The sequence below is a fragment of the Chelonia mydas genome, chromosome 6 (assembly GCF_015237465.2).
Source record: "Chelonia mydas isolate rCheMyd1 chromosome 6, rCheMyd1.pri.v2, whole genome shotgun sequence".
Classification (NCBI taxonomy): Eukaryota; Metazoa; Chordata; order Testudines; family Cheloniidae; genus Chelonia; species Chelonia mydas.
Genome location: NC_051246.2, coordinates 38,756,927 through 38,776,163, shown reverse-complemented (window position 1 = coordinate 38,776,163; position 19,237 = coordinate 38,756,927). Strand labels below are relative to the sequence as shown.

The 19,237-nt window shown below is 41.8% G+C and overlaps 1 protein-coding gene across 3 annotated transcripts in view; it reads left to right on the top strand.

Moving 5' to 3' along the window:
• Positions 1 to 5,396: 5,396 nt before the first annotated feature.
• Positions 5,397 to 19,237, top strand: part of GALNT18 (polypeptide N-acetylgalactosaminyltransferase 18) — a 369,675-nt gene continuing 355,834 nt past the window's right edge. The window contains exon 1 of one of the 3 annotated variants that reach the window (XM_037899815.2): positions 5,397 to 6,096. In XM_037899815.2, coding sequence (XP_037755743.1) covers positions 5,862 to 6,096 — 235 coding nt within the window. In that variant the 5' untranslated portion in view covers positions 5,397 to 5,861. Of the gene's footprint in view, positions 6,325 to 19,237 lie in introns of all 3 variants that reach the window. The other 2 variants (XM_037899817.2, XM_043548940.1) reach the window with 2 other exon arrangements.

Sequence of the window (19,237 nt, the reverse complement as noted above, 5' to 3'; positions counted from 1 at the left end):
TGTAAGATCCAATTTTACTGTGTTGGTCATCTGCTCTGCTGAATAGTCAAAACTGAAATTAGGGCTTCCTGTCAATAGATAAGAAGCACTGTCCAGATTAGGGTAAACTGGAGGTTACAGAAACTCAGCAGTGTAGCACTGAATGTAAACATACGTTTTTAAAAAGTTGAAGTTGGGGGTCAGATGGTAGAGGGAAGAGGAACAAGGAAGGAAGGAGGAGAAACAAGGCACTTGAAAAAGCAGCCATTGAGAGGAAGTGATATAATCAAGAACAGGTTTCAGAGTAGCAGCCTCGTTAGTCTGTATTCGCAAAAAGAAAAGGAGTACTTGTGGCACCTTAGAGACTAACCAATTTATTTGAGCATAAGCTTTCGTGAGCTACAGCTCACTACATTGGTTTCTTTTTGCGACTCAAGACCAGGTATGTCACATTCTGGAAAGTAGACAACAATTGGTGCATGTGTATACAAACCAGGACATCACAATATCAAAATCTTCAGTTATTCAGGGAGTATCTCATAATCCCATTTCACTGAGTTTAGGCTATGTTAAATGGAAGATAGTGTCTCACTGTACAGCTTTTCTCACTCATTTTCTATCTCTGTTTTGTCCTATCTCTCCAGAATATAAAATACAGTATTTCTTACTGAGTGCCTTTGAAAATTTGTATCCTCTTTTTCAAACAAAGGGACTGATGGTGGTTCTGGGGGGAAAAACGGGGAAAAAAAAATCTATTCAAACTTGATGAAGTTGAAAGCTGTACATTTGTAAAATTGGTGGGGTTCTATCTAAGATCCTGAATGGAATAGAAGTAATGATGATAAAGTGATAAGTTTTTCACTGAAACCTAGTTAAATAGAAACAAACCCATTTTTGCAGAATGGGTGGAGATGTCATTGACCAACACACTTTTCAGTACTGGTTGCTTGAAGGTCTGTATTGCCACTAATAAGATTTATCATTCATCAAATTGCACCATTTAAAAAAAAAAAAAACAACAAAACCCACCCAGGCTCGTGGAAACACTTCTCAGATCCTGTCCTCTGTTTACACTCTCCCCCATCACCTCAGTCTTGAATTTCTGGTGATGGATGTCAGATGTTAATAGACTTCCTTTCCTTTACAACACATAGTCAACCTGTGGAACTCCTTGCCAGAGGATGTTGTGAAGGCCAAGACTATAACAGGGTTTAAAAAAAAAGAACTAGATAAATTCATGGAGGATAGGTCCATCAATGACTATTCACCAGGATGGGCAGGTATGGTGCCCGTAGCCTCGGTTTTGGCAGAAGCTGGGGAGGGGTGACGGGGATGGATCATTTGATGATTACCTGTTCTGTTCATTCTCTCTGGGGCACCTGACATTGGCCACTGTCGGAAGACAGGATACTGGGCTAGACGGACCTTTGGTCTGACCCAGTATGGCCGTTCTTATGTTCAGAATACTTTGAGAGAGAAAATGCTACATAAGTGGTGAATATATTTGCTGGGACATGAGAGCATATTTCAGCAGCAAGGATGTGTGTGTCTTATTATTAATATGACAAAAACACCTAGAGACCCCCAATTGATATCAGTGCCCATTATACAAACACATAGTAAGAGAAAGTCCCTGCCACAAAGATCTTATGACAAGAGAAATAAAATAGAGGCACAGAAAAATGAAGAGACTTTCCCAAGGTCACACAGCAGGTCAGTGGCAGAGATGGAAATAGAACCCACGTCTCTTGAGTCCTAGTTTACAGGTCATGCTGCCTTTACACTTACTTTAATCACAGGGTGGGATTTTCACAAGCACCTACGTGACCTAGGCACACAAATCCCTTTTAAAGTCAATGGACTTGTGCTTGTAAATGACTACGGTGCTTTTTAACCCACACCCCCTTTAATCTTATCACTTAATCTCTCTGTGCCTCTCTTCCCTAGCTGTGAAACGAGGATGATAATATTTCCTTTCTTCCACTTTTCCCACCCTTTTTAGTTTTCTCCATATAGGTGTTAAGCTCTTTGGGGCAAGGATTTAGGGCTTGTCTACACTACAAGGGCAACAGCAGCACTACAGCTGTGGCACTCTAAGGCCTGTAGAGTAGACGCAATTTACCAGAGCAGAAGGGGGTTCTCCATTGATGCAGGAACTCTGCTTCCCCAAGCAACAGTAACTAGGTTGACGGAAGCATTCTTTCACTAGTCTAGCTGCATCTACACCAGAGTTTAGGTCAGCATAGTTACATCAATTAAAATGTTTAGTGTAGACCAGGCCTTACTACATGTTTTGTACAGTGCTGGGCAAAATGGGGTCCCAAACTTGGTGCTACTGTACTATAAATAAAGAATAACTATAATAATCACTGCAAAATGTTGTACACTTTGAAACCTGTGGCTTTCTATCATATCAACAAAAAAATAAAGATGCATTGGGCAAGGGACTTTTTTTAAAAAAACCACACCACAACATTACCATAGACATGAATGTAGGTGGTTTTTCTGAACATCTTTGTGCATTACAGTGAGGAGCACATGTATGACCCACTCCTGTACCATCAAAGATACTGGGAGTTTTAGCACTGACTTTGACAAGAGCAGGACTGGGCAGGAAGTGGTTGTTTGCAGCTGAGAAGTTCAGTTTTGGCTGCAAGAGAGTGTTCCCACAGGTTTGCTGGTCACAGTTTATACTAAAGTTCCCTTTATAAGTAGATTATAAAGGGTTAAAAATGATTAATGGATGTCTTACTAAATGGTTAAACACTTGTTATAGAGTCCAGCATGTCAATAGGTTGCTTATAGCCATGGTTTATAACCACCTGTAACACTTTCTACGTGCTCATAACTATCAATAACAAATATTACTCATGTCTGTAATATGCTTGTAAAGTCTATTGCTCATTTACTAATGCTTTATAAGTAGAACTTTAATTTAATTTATTTCTTTATGCATGTCACTCCTCCCCTTCATGGGATGGTTTCAGATGAGTTTTACTTTGATTTGTTGAGTTATTTGAACTTAGAAGTCAAGAGGCCAGATTGCGGGGTTCACCCAAAATGCATGGAATGCAGGTCGGGGTGCTTGTGTGCGCTCATGCATGTGTACATGCATGCAAAGGTCAGAGAAAGTCTAGATGACATGGCGGTTAAAACTTCAGTGGCCTATCTGCACTGGTGCTCTCAGAATTGTTACTTTACCTGTAGCTGAAATAGTGGGCAATCTGAAGAAAAATGCTGATGTAGGCAGAATCTATATCATGGACCACATAATGCAGTAGATTTACATGATAGAAGCCACTAATCTTTTGGGTTAATGATCTGCATTTTATAAAGGTTGAAAATGTGTATTGACTAGATAGGTTGGTCTGTTTTGCAAACTTCCATGAATTACTGTGATGAGATTTTTCTTAACCAGAAGATTTTATACACTATAGTTTTCACCTCTAGATACCTGGGTTCAAATCCTATTTTATTTCCCAGTGAGTTTGGTGGTCACATTTCTAGTGACTGATGGATTTTCACTTATCTCACAACACCACAGAAGCAAATTTTTATAGTTTTACCCCAAATGGCAGGCAGGCTTTGCTTGAGAAACTTGGAATCAACCAGGGTAATTCTTTTCAGTATGCAGAGTATCAGCCGTGTTAGTCTGTATTCACAAAAAGAAAGGGAGTACTTGTGGCACCTTAGAGACTAACAAATTTATTTGAGCATAAGCTTTCGTGAGCTACAGCTCATTTCATCGGATGCATTCAGAAGTGAGCTGTAGCTCACGAAAACTTATGCTCAAATAAATTTGTTAGTCTCTAAGGTGTCACAAGTACTCCTTTTTCTTTTCAGTATTGAGCTGGATTGGCAGAATTTAGCACAACACCTATTCACACTGTTACTTTGTTGTCTCTGATAAGTATGCTTAGCTGCTACTGAGACATACTGAGCATTAGGCATACCTACTAATAGGAGAAGAGATACTTATGTTTGGTTGAGGTAGCTGTTGCCTCCCTCCCACTTTTATAAGCACCATAAAATTCTCATAGCTTAAAAAAAAAAAAGCAGTTACGATAAAACTATCCACATTTAACTGTGTTGCAGAATTGGAACACACACTGACCAAAGCCAGATCTTTCAGGGTTCAAAGCTCACTCACATGGGTTTGAGTAGTGACTGCTGTTACCTACAGTGCTTTCTGCAATTTCAAGTGCAAACAGGATAACCCTATTCTCAGATGTTGTGCTTTTTATTCATGCACCACACAACAGATTTATTTTATGTATACTACTTACTGCATACTTGAGATTACATTATGATACAGAACATCTGTAACTTCTTGCTTTTGTTGGTTGACAACCTTAATGGTATTGAAATCTTTTTAGCACCTTAAACACTGCCTCGCTATTCCAAACCTGAGTCATACTAAGCTTTAATTTTTCATTTGAGTATCAAAGAAAATGACCCAGCAAAAGGCAGCTCTTTTTAGTACAAATGTCCTTATTTAACACTAATGGGGCAAATTCATTCCTGATGTAACTCCCATTGAAACCAATGGAATTATGCTCGGTGAATTTGGCCTGTTATGTATTTCTGATCCATTTGTGGTTTGAGATGGGGACGAAAAAAGGGAAGCCACACAAAGAACTTGACATTGTGGACTGAGCTAAACAGTGAGATTTGTATATAGGTCCCAATCCTGAAATCCTTATGCCTGCATGCAGTCCCATTTCTTTCAGTGGTGCTCTACATGGATGCAGGGGTCTGCTGGCATGAATCCAGTTGCAGCATCTATGCCAGTAGTTAGCAAATGATAATGCAGCTCGCAAAAAAAAAAAAAAAAAAAAGAACCAGAAGAGAAAAAAGGGGAAGTATATTCTCAGGGTGGAAAATTGACTATCTGGATCTAGGGAACCAATAGTTTACAGGCACAAAGGGAATTTCTCTGGCTTGCACCCGAGAAAACAAATCAACGAGTTCCCCCTAGATGGGCAGATATGTTGAGGGTACAGAGGAATCCCAGGCTTGTTTTTTATCTCAGACAGCTTATTGGCCTCGGGACATGAGCAGAAAAAAATGCAGCTCACTCCTGAGAAAAATCAGAAAGTTCTGCTAAGTTGCAAGCTGGGACTTAGTTTTTTCCTCCCTGACATAAGATGAGCACGCTACTAACAAGCCCTGCACTCGTCTCTAGACTAACAAACAGGGAGACAGTGTGAAGGAGAAATTGCCTCTTTCTCGCCCAAAAGTCTGTAGCACCGTGGGTGCCCCTTGAGACACCCCTGTGTATGACTGTGTGTGTGTAAGAGAAGCAGGTGGGCCCCTGGTACAACTCCGCCCCTGCTAGGTCTCAGTTGGTGATAGGGTGATATTAACAAATGGTCCTCCATAGCCGGTTCTTTACTGGAGGAAAGATCTGTCATTCTGAGGCTTTGCAAGCCCGCCTCTCCTGCAAGCTTTTTGCAAGATCTGATTCTGGAGCTGTGGCTGATTGCAATGGGAAGCAGCGTTGGGGAGAACAAAGTTTGCAACACTTGGGCACTTGACTACTGGTCTCCTTCATGCCCGTGGGAACGACCGATTGCTAAACAGAGCAGCCAGCCGGGTAACTGACACTACTGATGACTTGCTGCTGTTGCAAACTTTCAGCTATTTTAATGTATTAAAATCCAGGATCCTAAATAAGCAGTTCCCCCAACCCGCTCCCCCTTCTAGGTAGGCGAGAGAGATTTTTATTCTGTGGACTAGCAAAGTTCCTGCATGGAAATTTACTGACTTGAGTGGTCTCCGTTTTGGGCTAAGGGGAAGGGAAGGATTTTTTTTTTTCATCGCACTTTAATTTTGTTTCTCTGGATCACAGGATTTTTGAAGCTATATGGAGGGATCTCAGGATGGTTTGCAACAGGAAAACCAAAACTTTAGTGTCCACTTGTGTGATCTTGAGTGGAATGACTAACATCATCTGCCTGCTCTACGTGGGCTGGGTCACCAACTACATTGCCAGTGTCTATGTGAAAGTGCAAGAGCCGATCTCAGAGAAAAAGTTAGAGGAAGACAAAGGGGACACTTTAAGGATTATAGAAAGGCTGGATCACTTGGAAAATGTCATCAAGCAGCACATACAAGGTACCACCTTCCTCCCCTCTTGCTTTCCCTCACTCCCACCCCGCTCCTCTCCGGGTCCTTCCCTTGCAGCCTTCCCCATCCCCTCCTATTGCATGGATGTGTTGTGCGTGTGGCAGATTCCGGCTGCCATCGGGGGGAGAGAAGCCTGCAGCAGCCCAGAAGAATCAGAGGCTTTGTTCAGACTCTTGTGCAGGCAGAAGTTGTCAGCAGCCTCCTCTCGGCTGCCTGGTGAGTGCCGGGGAGCGCAGGGGGCTAGCTGGAGCAGGCGGCGGCGTGGCTGGGATTAGGGCTTGCTGGTTGCAGCGCTTTGCAGCCCCGGCCGCCGGCTACGAAGCTTGCTGAGTGGAGACCCCCCACCCGGGGGATGATCCCTGGCTGGGCTGACGAGTCTGGGTGAGCCAAGGGCTCCTGGGGGCCGGTTTGTTGCCGAAGCCGGCCCCCTCCGCTCGGAGAGCTGCTGATCGAGCTGCTAACAAATTGTTGCCGGCTGCCCTTGAGCCTGGGGGAAAGGCTCCTGCCATGGCTTCCTTAGCCTGGCGCTCTCGCCGAGGCAAAGCGGGAATGAGCCGAGCAGCGGGCAGGAGGATGAATGGGTGTCGGGATGGGGCGAGCTTTGCGGCCCCTTTAGCATCTGCTGAGCCAGCGGCGACATCTGCCAAGGGGGTAGGCTGGGTGTGTGTGTTGCAGTAATAAACCCGATCTCCGGTCCGGGTGTGTCTGCAGGGACTCGCCAGGGCGGTCTCGGCCGGGAAGGGGCGAGGAGGCTCTTGCAGTCTGTGCTCAACCCTTAGCATGGATTTGTTGTCAGTCTTTCCCCCGCGGGGCTGCTCCGAGGGGAAGGTTGCCAGGGGGCTGCGCGTGCGTCTGGGCTCGCCGGTTCCCCGGGCGGCGGCTGCGGGAGCCCGCTGGGAGGCTCGCGGGGACGTTCTCTCGTTCCTGTCTCTTTGGTTCGATCTCCGGGCCAGGGCGCTGGGGTGGGCGGTGACATGGGGTCATGGGTAGATTACCAGGCAGTGCTTGCGATTTTGCGTTACTTTGCGTTTGTGTGCGATCTGTAAGTAACGGCTCCCTCGTTATTCTCCTCATCCGTGTGGGAACAAACAGCTGTGCCCCCCCCCCTTTATGATTTGTGTATCTGTTTAAATATCTGGCGGGGAGGGTAAATAAGATCTCTTGCAAGGTACTGGAGGGGAGCCCTTTTGCATTTCTGTAGCGGCAGCACTGAGGCTTCAGGTCCCAACGTTAGCCTCCTTAGTCTTGCCTGGCTACACATGCACAGAGCAAATCACCTGGCAAATGAGCTCTGCTGCTTTTTCCCCCACCGGTGCACAAATCCACTTTGCTTCCAAGTAGTTTTGACCTGCAGATTTTGTATGCTGGAAAAGTAAACAAACATCATAAGAATTAGGAAAGATGATTAACCCCATGGGTGCCTGAGAATCCCTCGACACGTTATGAACTCGAGTTCGACCGGGATACTTTAAAGCCCTACTATTTCGTGCTGACTTCTGGGTGTACATGTGCTAAACATTTTGGAAGAGAACAGTATTTTTTTTTAAACTATTCAGTTTGCACGTGCCTTCTTTTCTCAGCAGCATTGTCTGGAACCTGGATAATTTAGTAAAACACAATTTCCTCTGAGAAGGATGAGTGAGGTCAGTTCCTGCCAGCTCTGACTTTCATGCAGTCCTCCGGTTTGAGGAGAAATATATTCTTGTCTGAGTGGCAATGGAGTGTGCTACCGGAGCTTTCAGTACTAAGGCAGGGTTTTTCAAAAAGCACCTATGAGAGTTAGGTGCCTGAATGTCATGTGAGTTGGATGCCTAATTCCCTTGGACGACTTTGAAAATACTAGCCTAAATGCCTAATTATCTGTAGAGGTAGTTTTCTTCAAAGTATTTGTAAGGAAACATTAGTATTTTAAATCTGTATCTGCTTGCTAGCTTGGTAACTTGTTTTTTGTCTATAATAGTGAAAGGTAGAATAAAACGATCTTTTTAAAGGGAGAGTATGAGAGGAATTGTATATGATCTAATGATGTTACTTTCTTTCATAAGCATTTTTGGTTTTTCATTTCCTTAAACACTATTTTAAGAAAACAAATCTGCTTCTCTTTTAAAAGTAATCAGGTCTACGGTTTGACAAATACTAACATTTATTAAAAAAACAGCTAAAATCAAATTTATAGAGGTTTGTATTACTCTTCTTAATTAAACCAGTTGTTCACTTAGCAAATCAATAGAACATCACTATCCCTAAGTGGGAGTTCAAGTCCAAACCGTAGTGATTAGGTTCACAAAGGTGGCTGCTACTGAGCAAAAAAAGATTTATTTTGTATCTTCAGCTCTGTGACAGTTGAGGTTACAATTTTTTCCCATTGACTTCATTGGGCTTTGGATCAGCCTTTTGATCAGCATCAACAAATGATAAATTTGGAATTTATTTATATAGGATAGATCATCCTCCTTAATGTCTGTGGACTGAGTTCTTAAAGTTATCTGTAATTTGCCATTGAGCCCTTTTCACTACTTTGGAGAATATTCGTATGGAAGCTCTGAGTGCCTCAGCTGTTTTGACGAATGTTGACAAGACATGAAATCAGCAGGGGCAATAGAATCCCATTCTTTAGGGTCGTCTCCAGTTGCCAGGAAACCGATAATGGAAATATATTTTCCACAAGGGAGTTGCCCTGATATTTTATTTTAATTTGTTTCCTGATTGAATGATTTAATTAGATGGAGCCTGGGAATTCCTTGGGAATATAAATTGCAGCCTTGTAATATTTTATCAAGTATATTGGAAACAAGAGGGTGGGTGCTTTCAAAGAAAAATATGTCTTTGAAATAAATGTAGCGTAATAAGCAAATTATTAGTCTGGAGACATTTTTGTTTCAATGAGAGAGAGAGAGATTGAATAGCGTGAGAAGGTAAATACTGGGCGAGATCCTGCACTGGTCAAAAATTGAATGAATGGGTCAAATGCGGAAGACACAGGTATTCACCTACGATGTTGTGGACTTGTTCACCATCAGCCAACACAGCTGTGTACCTACAGTTCTCCAGCAAGTGTTCAGGAGTAACTGCTTGTCATCAAAATGGTGGTTATGCACTTTTTTGTTTGGGCTCTAGGAGGTAGCATAAGGATGTTTACCCTGAGTTATATCCGCTCTGCCCACACCACATGCACATTTTTGCCCTGTATGCAATGATGCAAATTTGGAGTACACAGCAAGCTCACGGCCGACCTGCTTCTACTTGGAAAGTTGTACAGATGCATGCTGCCATTTCTGCACCTGTGCTGCCTGTGATGTGCAAAGCCTTTTTGCTCCTGTTTCCATAGCGGGCAGCCTGATGGAGGATTGGTCATGTGTGGCTTAGCTGGAGAGAAAGAAATGGCACTTTCGTGAGAGGCAGCATGATGTAGGGATTTGAGCTTGAGGCTGCAGGCCATGAACCCCTGGACTGTATTCCCAATTCTGCCACTGGCTTGTTGACTGTCCTTGGGCAAGTCACTTCACCTTTCTGTTGTCTCTTTAAAATGGGATGTACTCACCTACTTTATCTACAGCAGTAGCTCATAAGGATTAAGTAGTTAGTGATTGTGTAGCATTTTGAAAAATGTAAAGTGCTAAGTATTATTATTGCCATTATTTCTGTAGTAGAAGGCCTATATTGCACACTAGGCTATCCACAATAAGAAGTGTAATTTCCACTTCCTTTACAGTTTGCAAACAAAATAGCATATTGTTTTTTGAGAAGATTTGTGTGTATGTGAAAATGAGGAAGCAACCAGATGGATAGTTTTATGCATAATCAATCTTTTTTTATGGTTAAGAAATGAATGTGGCAAATGTATTTTTTTTGTTTTGTGCCTTGAGCTTTATTACTGGACAATATACTTTAAAGGGTTAAGGTTAATGAGTATTGTAATGTTAGTGGTTCCAGTCTGCAGTTTGCAATTGAAATCAAATGTCTCAATTTTCATGAAGACTGTTCATTCTCCCAAGTCTACAAGAAACATACTACTAACCAAAAAAAAATCTCATTTTTATTAAACGCAGTACCAGAGTACTTCACAGCACATCGCTCATCTTAATAATGCCTCATCCATTTACTCTGGCACTAAAAAAGAACTTGCCTAAGTTGCATGCAAACTAAGAAAATCTTCTGAGCTGATCTGATCTATTGTTACAATATAAATATCAGATGGGTTGCGATGACAAGACAAACAGAACCAACAATAATAAGCAAGCAATTTAGTGTTTTCTCCAGCCTACTTTTAAACGTCTTAGGTGATGGAGAGACTAATATTTCCTTTGGAAAACTATTCAACAGCCACACAGATCTCACCCAAACCTCTCTTGCGTTTTTTTGCTTTCTGCCCTGACCTGTTTATGCAGTGGCATTTTATGCTGTTGAAAGCTTCCCAACTTCTGTCCCAGAGGTGGCTGCATTTCTGTGTCAAATGAAGAGATCCTGGAATGTAGGAGTGTATGAAATCAACTCACTTCTGGTTGCTCTGCCTACACGACGCGTATGCAAATTTAAATAATGCACGAATGTGCAGTGACAGTTAAAAAAAAATTGGACAGTGGCATCTGTGGAATATGATTCTGGTTTACAGTCTATTTACCAGCTGGTAATTACTCAATGACCTACATGATACTAGGAGTTCAATCCCCAGTGCTTGCATGCTGCTGCATCTGACATTGTTTCCAGCTTCCCCATCTCTTCTGGAGATGCCATGTTATGAAGCAGCAGTCACTGTTGTAGACGTAACTCTGCCGGCAATATGTTGAGGACAAAGTGGATATGGTGATTTCTGACCTGCTTTCTGGAATGAATTACTCCATTCTCCATGTCTACCTTTCCCTCCCCCGGCCTTTTTAATTTTTTTATTTTAAATAGAAGATGTGAGTCAGCTTCTTCTTTGGGAAGTGTGCTGTACCTAAACTCTGGTGCAGCTAAGTATTCTTTGCAATACATTTTAGCTGAATGGAAACCTCTATACCATTCCATAAAACCAGGACCACAGGATCTGAAATAATTCTCAGCACCATCACCAAATCCCTCTTAGTTCATTTCCTCAAGCACAAAAGCAACTAACTGTATTTATCACTAAATTATAATGTAATTTATTCCACTGAAAGTCCAATCAAGGATAAATCTGGGACAAGTACATGTTCCGTTACAAAAGGCCCTGCTACATGTGTAGTCTTTATTCAAGCAAAGTAGCTTATTGAAGTCAAAGGGACTAATTGTGTGAGGAAGAGCTACTCTGGTGTGTTAAGGCTTTGCAGGATAAGTCCCATTAGTTTTCTCATTTATTTTTTCCCCCCTTAGGCTATGACTGCCTGGCTCATTCTACGGTAGTGCATATCAGTGGAGATTTGTGTGAGTTCAACTGTCATATCTTCCCATGCTTTGCAGCGAAAAAGTGGGTGGTATAAAAAGAAACCAAAAACCTATTCAAGTGGCTTGAGCTAGAGGAGTGCAGCTCACTATCTCTGTGCTCCACCAACATCACTGTAAGCCCAATATATTCAAGGGACAATAAGCAGAAGAGTTAAGAATAAGAAAATTCCCTCCAGCTGATTCTTCTGCCATGGATTTATTTTGCAGTGGCTGGAACACAATGACCCAAACTGGACATTTCCGGTTTAGCTTTATTAAAGTAACTATCTTGGATCCAACCTTATGACTGCAGATAGGGCATTTCCTTTTGTATTATTATTACTTGATAGATTTGCTTTTGACAGAATCTGGTTCTGTGATTATTTGAAGTAGGCCAGTTCACTTGTAAGGAATTTGTAATGGAAATGACAATGCTAGTAGAGCAGGAATTCTTTTTTCTAGTTTAAATTAGTGAATTTTCTAAAAGTTTTGGTGGTAAAAACTTCTTTAGCTAGTTGTGTGGAAAGATGTGATTGTATAGAGCATCCTTTTAGTAGCTGGAAAGGCCACTGCTGTTTGTTGATGGGGAAATGAAATAGACAAAGAATTTGCTGTGAGTTTTTCCTTCAGTAACTTTATTTATAGCTGTTAGGGTGAGTTGCAGTATTTGTCTCATTCTTTTGCCTTACAGGCCACATGTTCAAATCCTGAGATTTCACTGGCTTGTATTGCACAGATTATTGGATTGTGATAGAAAGTGCATGGTTTTTGAATGGGTCTGACAGCAAGTGATGTTGTTGGAAAGACACCAAAATAAACATAAAAAGAACTTATGATGGTAATAAACATAAGTGTACTACTCTGGAGGAAAACATGGTTAAACACAACAGCATTATTAAATATTTTGCTAACTGCTTTTCAGTTGCCTGTAATAAAGATTATTAAATATGTTCCGTTACAAAATGAAATCAATAATAGTCTTTAAAAGGAGTATTTAATGGTCTTCCTGGATGCATCAAGTGTTTGGGAGAAACCAGACTGCATTTTGTTCTTGCCCGAGCTTTTTTCCAAAGTGTGTGTGTGCGCGCGCGCACACAATAAGCACATGATGATTGGATGATGCCTGCTGTATGTTTAGACTGGAGTCCAAGAATGGTCCAGAAAGTTTGTGATAATAGTTAAACAAGAAATTTGAAATCAGATTAGGATTCTCTCAATCAAACTAACCTATCACCGTTCATGAACCAGATTAGAAAAAACTAAAATTACAGTTAATTTTAAAAAAAACTTACTTAACTTCTTAGGGTGAGTGCTTTGGAAGGCACACTTTGTAATGAGGCTGGAAAACTTCTACCATCTCAGAATACTACTCCTTTTTTTCCTGGTGATATTTATGTTGTAGCACCCAGTTGGAGCTGAGTACTGGACAACTTCAGGAATTTTTTTTTAGTTAGGGAAGCAGAGGATGGTGGCGTGATTACTGCTATTCTCTAAAGTGTTACAGCACTCTGCAAAGAGAAACCTGATTCACTCTTGAAAATTCCTCCAATCAAAAACCAAAGGCAGCCTGACAGTGTTCACAAGCTCTCAACGTACACTCAGCCTGGGTAGTAATGACTGGTTATCTTGATGTATGAACAGTAGTTTGAGTTATTTGGAAACAGCAGAAAGAAACTTCATTGGTGTGTGGTCCTATGGTTAGGGTGGAAGATAATGAGCCAGGAGAACTAGGGTTCTATTCTTGACTCTGCCTCTGTCTCACTGTATTTGTCTTGGCCAAGTTTCTGAATGTCTCTGTGCCTCAGTTTCCCTGTTTGTGAAATGGGAAACAACATGCATACCCCTCCCTTAGGAAATTGTCTGAAATACTTGAATAAAAGGTGCGATGGAAGTGCAAAGTATCATTACAGAGAGACTAGAATACTTATGAGCATCCCTGACATATGCACAGGACAGAAATGAGAAAATGCCATTTCTTCAGTAATCTGAAATCAAAAAAGGTGGGATGACATAACAGGCAGAAAAACAGAGATGTGACAGGCAAGCCTCCAACACTGAGGTATCTCACGCTGCTTAATATATTTATGTTTACAACACCCTGGGGAGTGGGTAGCTGAGGCACAGAGACCAGGGGTAAAATTTTCAGAATGATTTAGGTAATTAGGCTCTTAAATCCCATTGACTCATCACTCAGACTTGGCTTCTAAGGGCTAGATTCACAAAGGTATTTAGGTGCCTAAAGATGCAGCTAGATACTCTCATGGTATGAATACACAGCCCATGGCAGCGGGTCTCAGAACCCCACTCAACAGACTCAGGCTCACAGGGCTTGCGCTACTATGCTTAAAAATAGCTATGTAGCTTTTACAGCTCGGGCTGGACCTAGGGCTCTGAAGCCTAGGGATGGGGTGGGCTTCCGAGCTGTAACATTAACACAGCTATTTTTAGCTCCGTAGCCTGAGGCTGCCTGCCTGAGCCCTGAGACTCACTGCCACTTGCTGTGTCGACCAACATACCTTCAGTGGGATTTACAAAGCACCTAGGGAGGTTAGATACCACTCCTGTTGAAGTCCATGATAGGTAAGTGTCTAATTCAGATTTGTAAATCTCACTAGATGTGTGTTTGCGTCTTTGGGCCAAATTTCAGAGGTATTTAGGTGCCTAAAGTACCTCGGTCAATTTTGAAAATTTTGCCCTCAGTCTTTGGCCTGAGGCCACACAGTCAGTCTGTGGCAGTGTAGGGAATTGAACCCAGATCTCACAAGTCCCAGGCTTTTGCCCTAACTATGGGGCCATCGTTCCAATTCCAGAGTTAGTGGAGTAATTTTATGTCACTATAACACAGATAAAAAGGAGTATTAAAACAATATACCCAGTACGCATTCAGTCATTCCTAAACCAACATCGCAGCATTATTGCAAACTCTACAGAGCAGGTAATCTACCGTAGAGAAGAGGGTTCCTGCAGGCTAAGCTTGATGATGACATTTATTTTTGCAGTAGTAGTGTTGGGGGAGTGAGAACACCCCAAAGGAGCATTCGGTGTCATAGTTAGCCAGGGCTGAAGGAGTTCATTCTCACTTTTACATGAGTTTAGCATTCATAGAAGTTAAGAATATTCACCTCCTCTGCAATAGATGACAGGATTTGAACCTACAAGCACTTATTCCCACAGCACAACGCATTTTGCTACATCAGAAATATAGAGTCTGAAGGCCACTGTGTATCTGCAGGTCTAGTCCAGCATGGACAAGAGCAGGGCAAGCTTTCCTATGTTGGAGGGAGCCCCTTTAGGGCTGAGAGGATAACTTTGTGGCCTACCCTTTGCACCCTTAGCCTCTCTGCTGTGACTGCTAAGAGGAGGGGTACGTTTTCTGCTGTGGACACTTGCTCAGCAGAAGGGTCTGTCCTCAAGATTATACTAAGAAAAGTTACATAAACTGCATCATGGTAGGATAATCGAGCATTGCCCACAACAGTGCTGAGAGGTAAATAGCAGAGTCCCCTGAGGCAGACTACTGTACCCCTTTCAGGAGTCTGATTTGTCTTGCATAGTCCAAGTTGCACCTCACTCAAAAACTACTTGATCACAAAATCAGACATAAAAAGACAAAAGTGTCACAGCACGCCGTTACTGCAAAATTACCTACTTTCCAATGTTTATCATATAATTCTAAAATAAATCTATTGGAATATGAATATTGTACTTGCATTTCAGTGTATAGTATATAGCGCAATATAAACAAGTCAAATTTTAGTTTGTACTGACTTCGCTGGTGCTTTTTATATGGTCTTTTGTAAAACTAGGCAAATATGCAGATGAATTTATGTACCCCTGGAAGGCCTCTGTGTACTCCCAGGGTACAGGTACCCTGGTTGAGAACCACTGCCCCAAAGACCTGGGACCAGTGCTGCTCAACATATTCATAAATGGGGGGGGGGGGGGGGGTAAACAATGAGATGGCAAAGTTTGCAGACGATACAAAATAACTCAAGATATTTAAGTCCAAAGCAGACTGCAAAGAGTTACAAGGAGATCTCACAAAACTGGGTGATTGGAAAACAAAATGGGAGATGAAATTCAGTGTTAAGTGCAAAGCAATGCACATTAGAAAATGATAATGCCAACTATACATACAAAATGATGGGGTCTTAATTAGCTGTTAGCACTCAAGAAAGAGATCTTGGAGTCATTGGGGTTAGTTCTTTGAAAACATCCGCTCAATGTGCAGTGGCAGTCAAAAAAGATAACAATATTAGGAAAGGGGTAGATAATAAGCCAGAAAATATCATCATCCCATTACATAAATTCATGGTACTCCTACCCCTTGAATACTGCATGCAGTTCTGGTTGCCCCATCTCAAAAAAGATGTATTAGAATTGGAAAAAGAGAGGCAACAAAAATGATTAAGGGTATGTAGCAGCTTCCATACGAGGAGAGATTAAAAAGACTGGGACTGTTCACCTTAGAAAAGTGATGACTAAGGGAGGATATAATAGAGGTCTATAAAATTGTGAATGTTGTGGAGAAGTGAATAAGAAAGTGTTGTTTACCCCTGCATGTAACACAAGAACCAGGGGTCACCCAATGAAATTAATAGGCATCCGGCTTAAAACAAACATAAGGAAGTACTTTTTCATACAATGCATAATCAGCCTGTGGAACTCATTGTCAGGGGTGTTGAGAAGGCCCAAACTATAACAGGATTCAGATAAGAATTGGATACATTCGTGGAGGCTAGGTCCATCAATGGCTTTTAGCCAAGATGGTCAGGGGTGCAATCTCAAGCTCTGGGTGTGCCTAAACCTCTTGCTGTCAGAAGTTGGGACTAGCTGACGGGAGGGATCGCTTGATAAATGCCCTGTTTTTGTTGTTCCCTCTGAAGCATATGGCATTGGTCACTGTTGGAAGACAGGATACTGGGCTAGATGAACCATTGGTCTGACTCAATATGGCTGTTCTTATGAATGCCAGTGAGAGGATACCTAAAGAAAACATGGTGATAAATAAAAAATCATGAGCCAGATCCTTACCCTGATGTGGCAGTCACAAAGACAACTTAATTGGCTCCCCAAATATTCTCCTGTCGTGGTTGACATTGGGCCAGTGGAGTGTCTTTTACCAGCCTTTGGGGCAGTGGCTGTGGTTGAGAGAAAGAGGGCTTAGCCAGGGAGCTGCTATTAGTAGCTGGTGCAATTTAGGGTAGCCTTGAGGCTGTGTTAAATTGTGCCTTAAAACGAGTCCAGAGATTGAGGAATGGTTGCATAAAAGTAATTTACGCCTGCGTTATGTGTAGCTAGAGCTTGGGATTTTGCTTCAGTTCTGGAATAGAAGCCCTGGAGGTGTTGTTAATAGGTGAACTATTTCACTGAACTTGTACATCAGACCTAATTCTTTAATTTGCTTTTTAAAATCTCCAGCTGATCTCTACACTGATGTCTTGACCTATCCAAAGTACCATTAAAGTGAAGACTGACTTTCTGGAAGTTTTATGTGTGTGTTTCTGTATCCTGTAACACACTAACCCTAGTCACTATCTCCTTCATTTGCCTCTCAAATTACCTAGCTTAAAGTTCATCTCTCCTTCACCTACTTGTATTGAAATCCTCATCCAGTCTCCTTTCAGCTCTTTAGATAAAGCACGTAGTGGTTTGTACTGAGATCAGTGGTATACTCGTCTGACTGGTCCAAGGAGGAGTTTGCCATTTTGTCTGTGCTCTGCTTGGCATTCGTAGTGTAATAACATCTCATTCTCATTTTCCTAGTAGATTTCCTCTCCTGACCTGGCATTCTGTTACAATTAGTGAGCTGAAATGCTTTTTTTGTCATGTTTTGGGTTTTCTGAGGCCAAGCTAGAAGCTGATCGTGGCCATTTGCAGTTCTCCAGCACCACCTCTGGTTAAAGTTTGAAGATGAGTGAAATAGGGAAAAACTTACACTAGTTTTGATAGGGAGATGGGAGCTCCACTTTGCCATTTGGGAGCATCTCTTTTAAACCCAAATAAAAATGTATCTTCCCAAAACAGTGGCTCTTCCCCTTTCTCTACTACTGCTTTGTTTTTGTTGTTTGTTATTTTATTAAGAGTGGCAGCTATGGGCCCCAAATGAGATCAGGCCCCCATTTTTGTAGGCATTGTATAAATACATAACAAGAGACAGGCCCTGCCCTGAAGGACTTACCGTCAAAACGAAAACAAGAGACAGAGGGCTGGAGGGGAAACAGTCATAGAGGTCAGTGGCAGAGCTAAGGGATATAGGACTTGTCAAACTGGATCAGAGCTGAGGTCCACCTAGTCCAGTGTACTGTCTCTGACAGTGGCCAGCACCAATGAATTGCAGTATAGTAGTGGATAGAATGCAGTGAATAACCTGGACCTAGTTCTATGGTGGATTCATGTTCCTTTCAAGCTTTTCATCCAAGATGCTGCAGAGGAGGGTGTAAGAACTCTACAGTAGGTAGATGTGGGATAATCTGCCCCCCACATTAGGTCTCATCCTGATCTTTAGTACTTGGAGACTGGCTTAAACCCTGGAGCATGAGGTTTATTATCCCTTCAAAATGTTAATCATTAATAACTCTGGATATGCTTGCTAGCCATTTAAATGTCTGATTCCTTTTTAAATCTTACTAACATTTTTGGTCTCAGTGACATCCTGTGGCATTGAGGTTCACTGTCTAATTTTGCATTGTGTGAAAAATGACCTCCTTTCATTTTGAATTTGCCACCTTTTAATTTTATTCACTGTCCCTTTGTTATGAAGCAGGGAGAACAGAAGCATCCAATCTACCTTTTCTAAACCGTTCATTATTTTATATACTTTTGTCTTGTCCCCTCTTATTAATCTCTTTTCTAAAATAAACCATACCAGTCTCTTCAATCTCTTCATATATGAGCTTTTCCAGGCTCATCCTTGTAGCCCTTCTCTGATCCCCTCTAATTCTGCAATATACTTTCTGGCATGGGGTGACCAGAACTGAACACTAGTTTAGATGAGACCGAATCATTCAATTATATTCGATTATAACTCATATTTCTTTAGCACATAGGAGCTCTAGTTGTAGACCAGGACCCTATTGTGCTGGGTGCTGTACAAACACAGAACAAAAAGACAGATCCTGCTCCCAGAGGCTTACAATCTAATTAGGAGACCAGAGACAACAGATGGGAGAATTCAAGAAAATGCCAATCATGCTGATGAACATTATCTCAGTGGTTAGTATAATATTTCCCATATTATTCTCTATTCCATTCTTTATGCATCTGTGGTCTCATGCCTTCTTGTGCTTCCCCATATAGAATCATTGACCTGTAGGATTGGAAGAGACCTCGAGAGGTCATCTAGTCCAGTCCCCTGCATTCAAGGCAGGACTACATAATAACTAGTGTATTCCTGACATGTGTTTGTCTAACAACCTCCTTTGATGGAGATTCTACAACCTCCCTGGGCAATTTGTTCCAGTGCTAAACTACCCTGACAGTTAAGAAGTTTTTTTTTAATGTCCAACCTTGTCTGCCCTTGCTGCAATTTAAGCCCATTGCTTCTTGTCCTATGGGTCAATGAGTACAATTTTTCTCCCTCCTCCTTGTAACAACCTTTTATTGTACTTGAAAACTGTTATCATGTTCCCCCCTCAGGCTTCTCTTCTCCTGACTAAACAAACCCAATTTTTTAAACTTTTTGTATAGGTCATGTTTTCTAGACCTTTAATAATTTTTTGTTGGTCTCCTCTGGACTTTCTCCAAT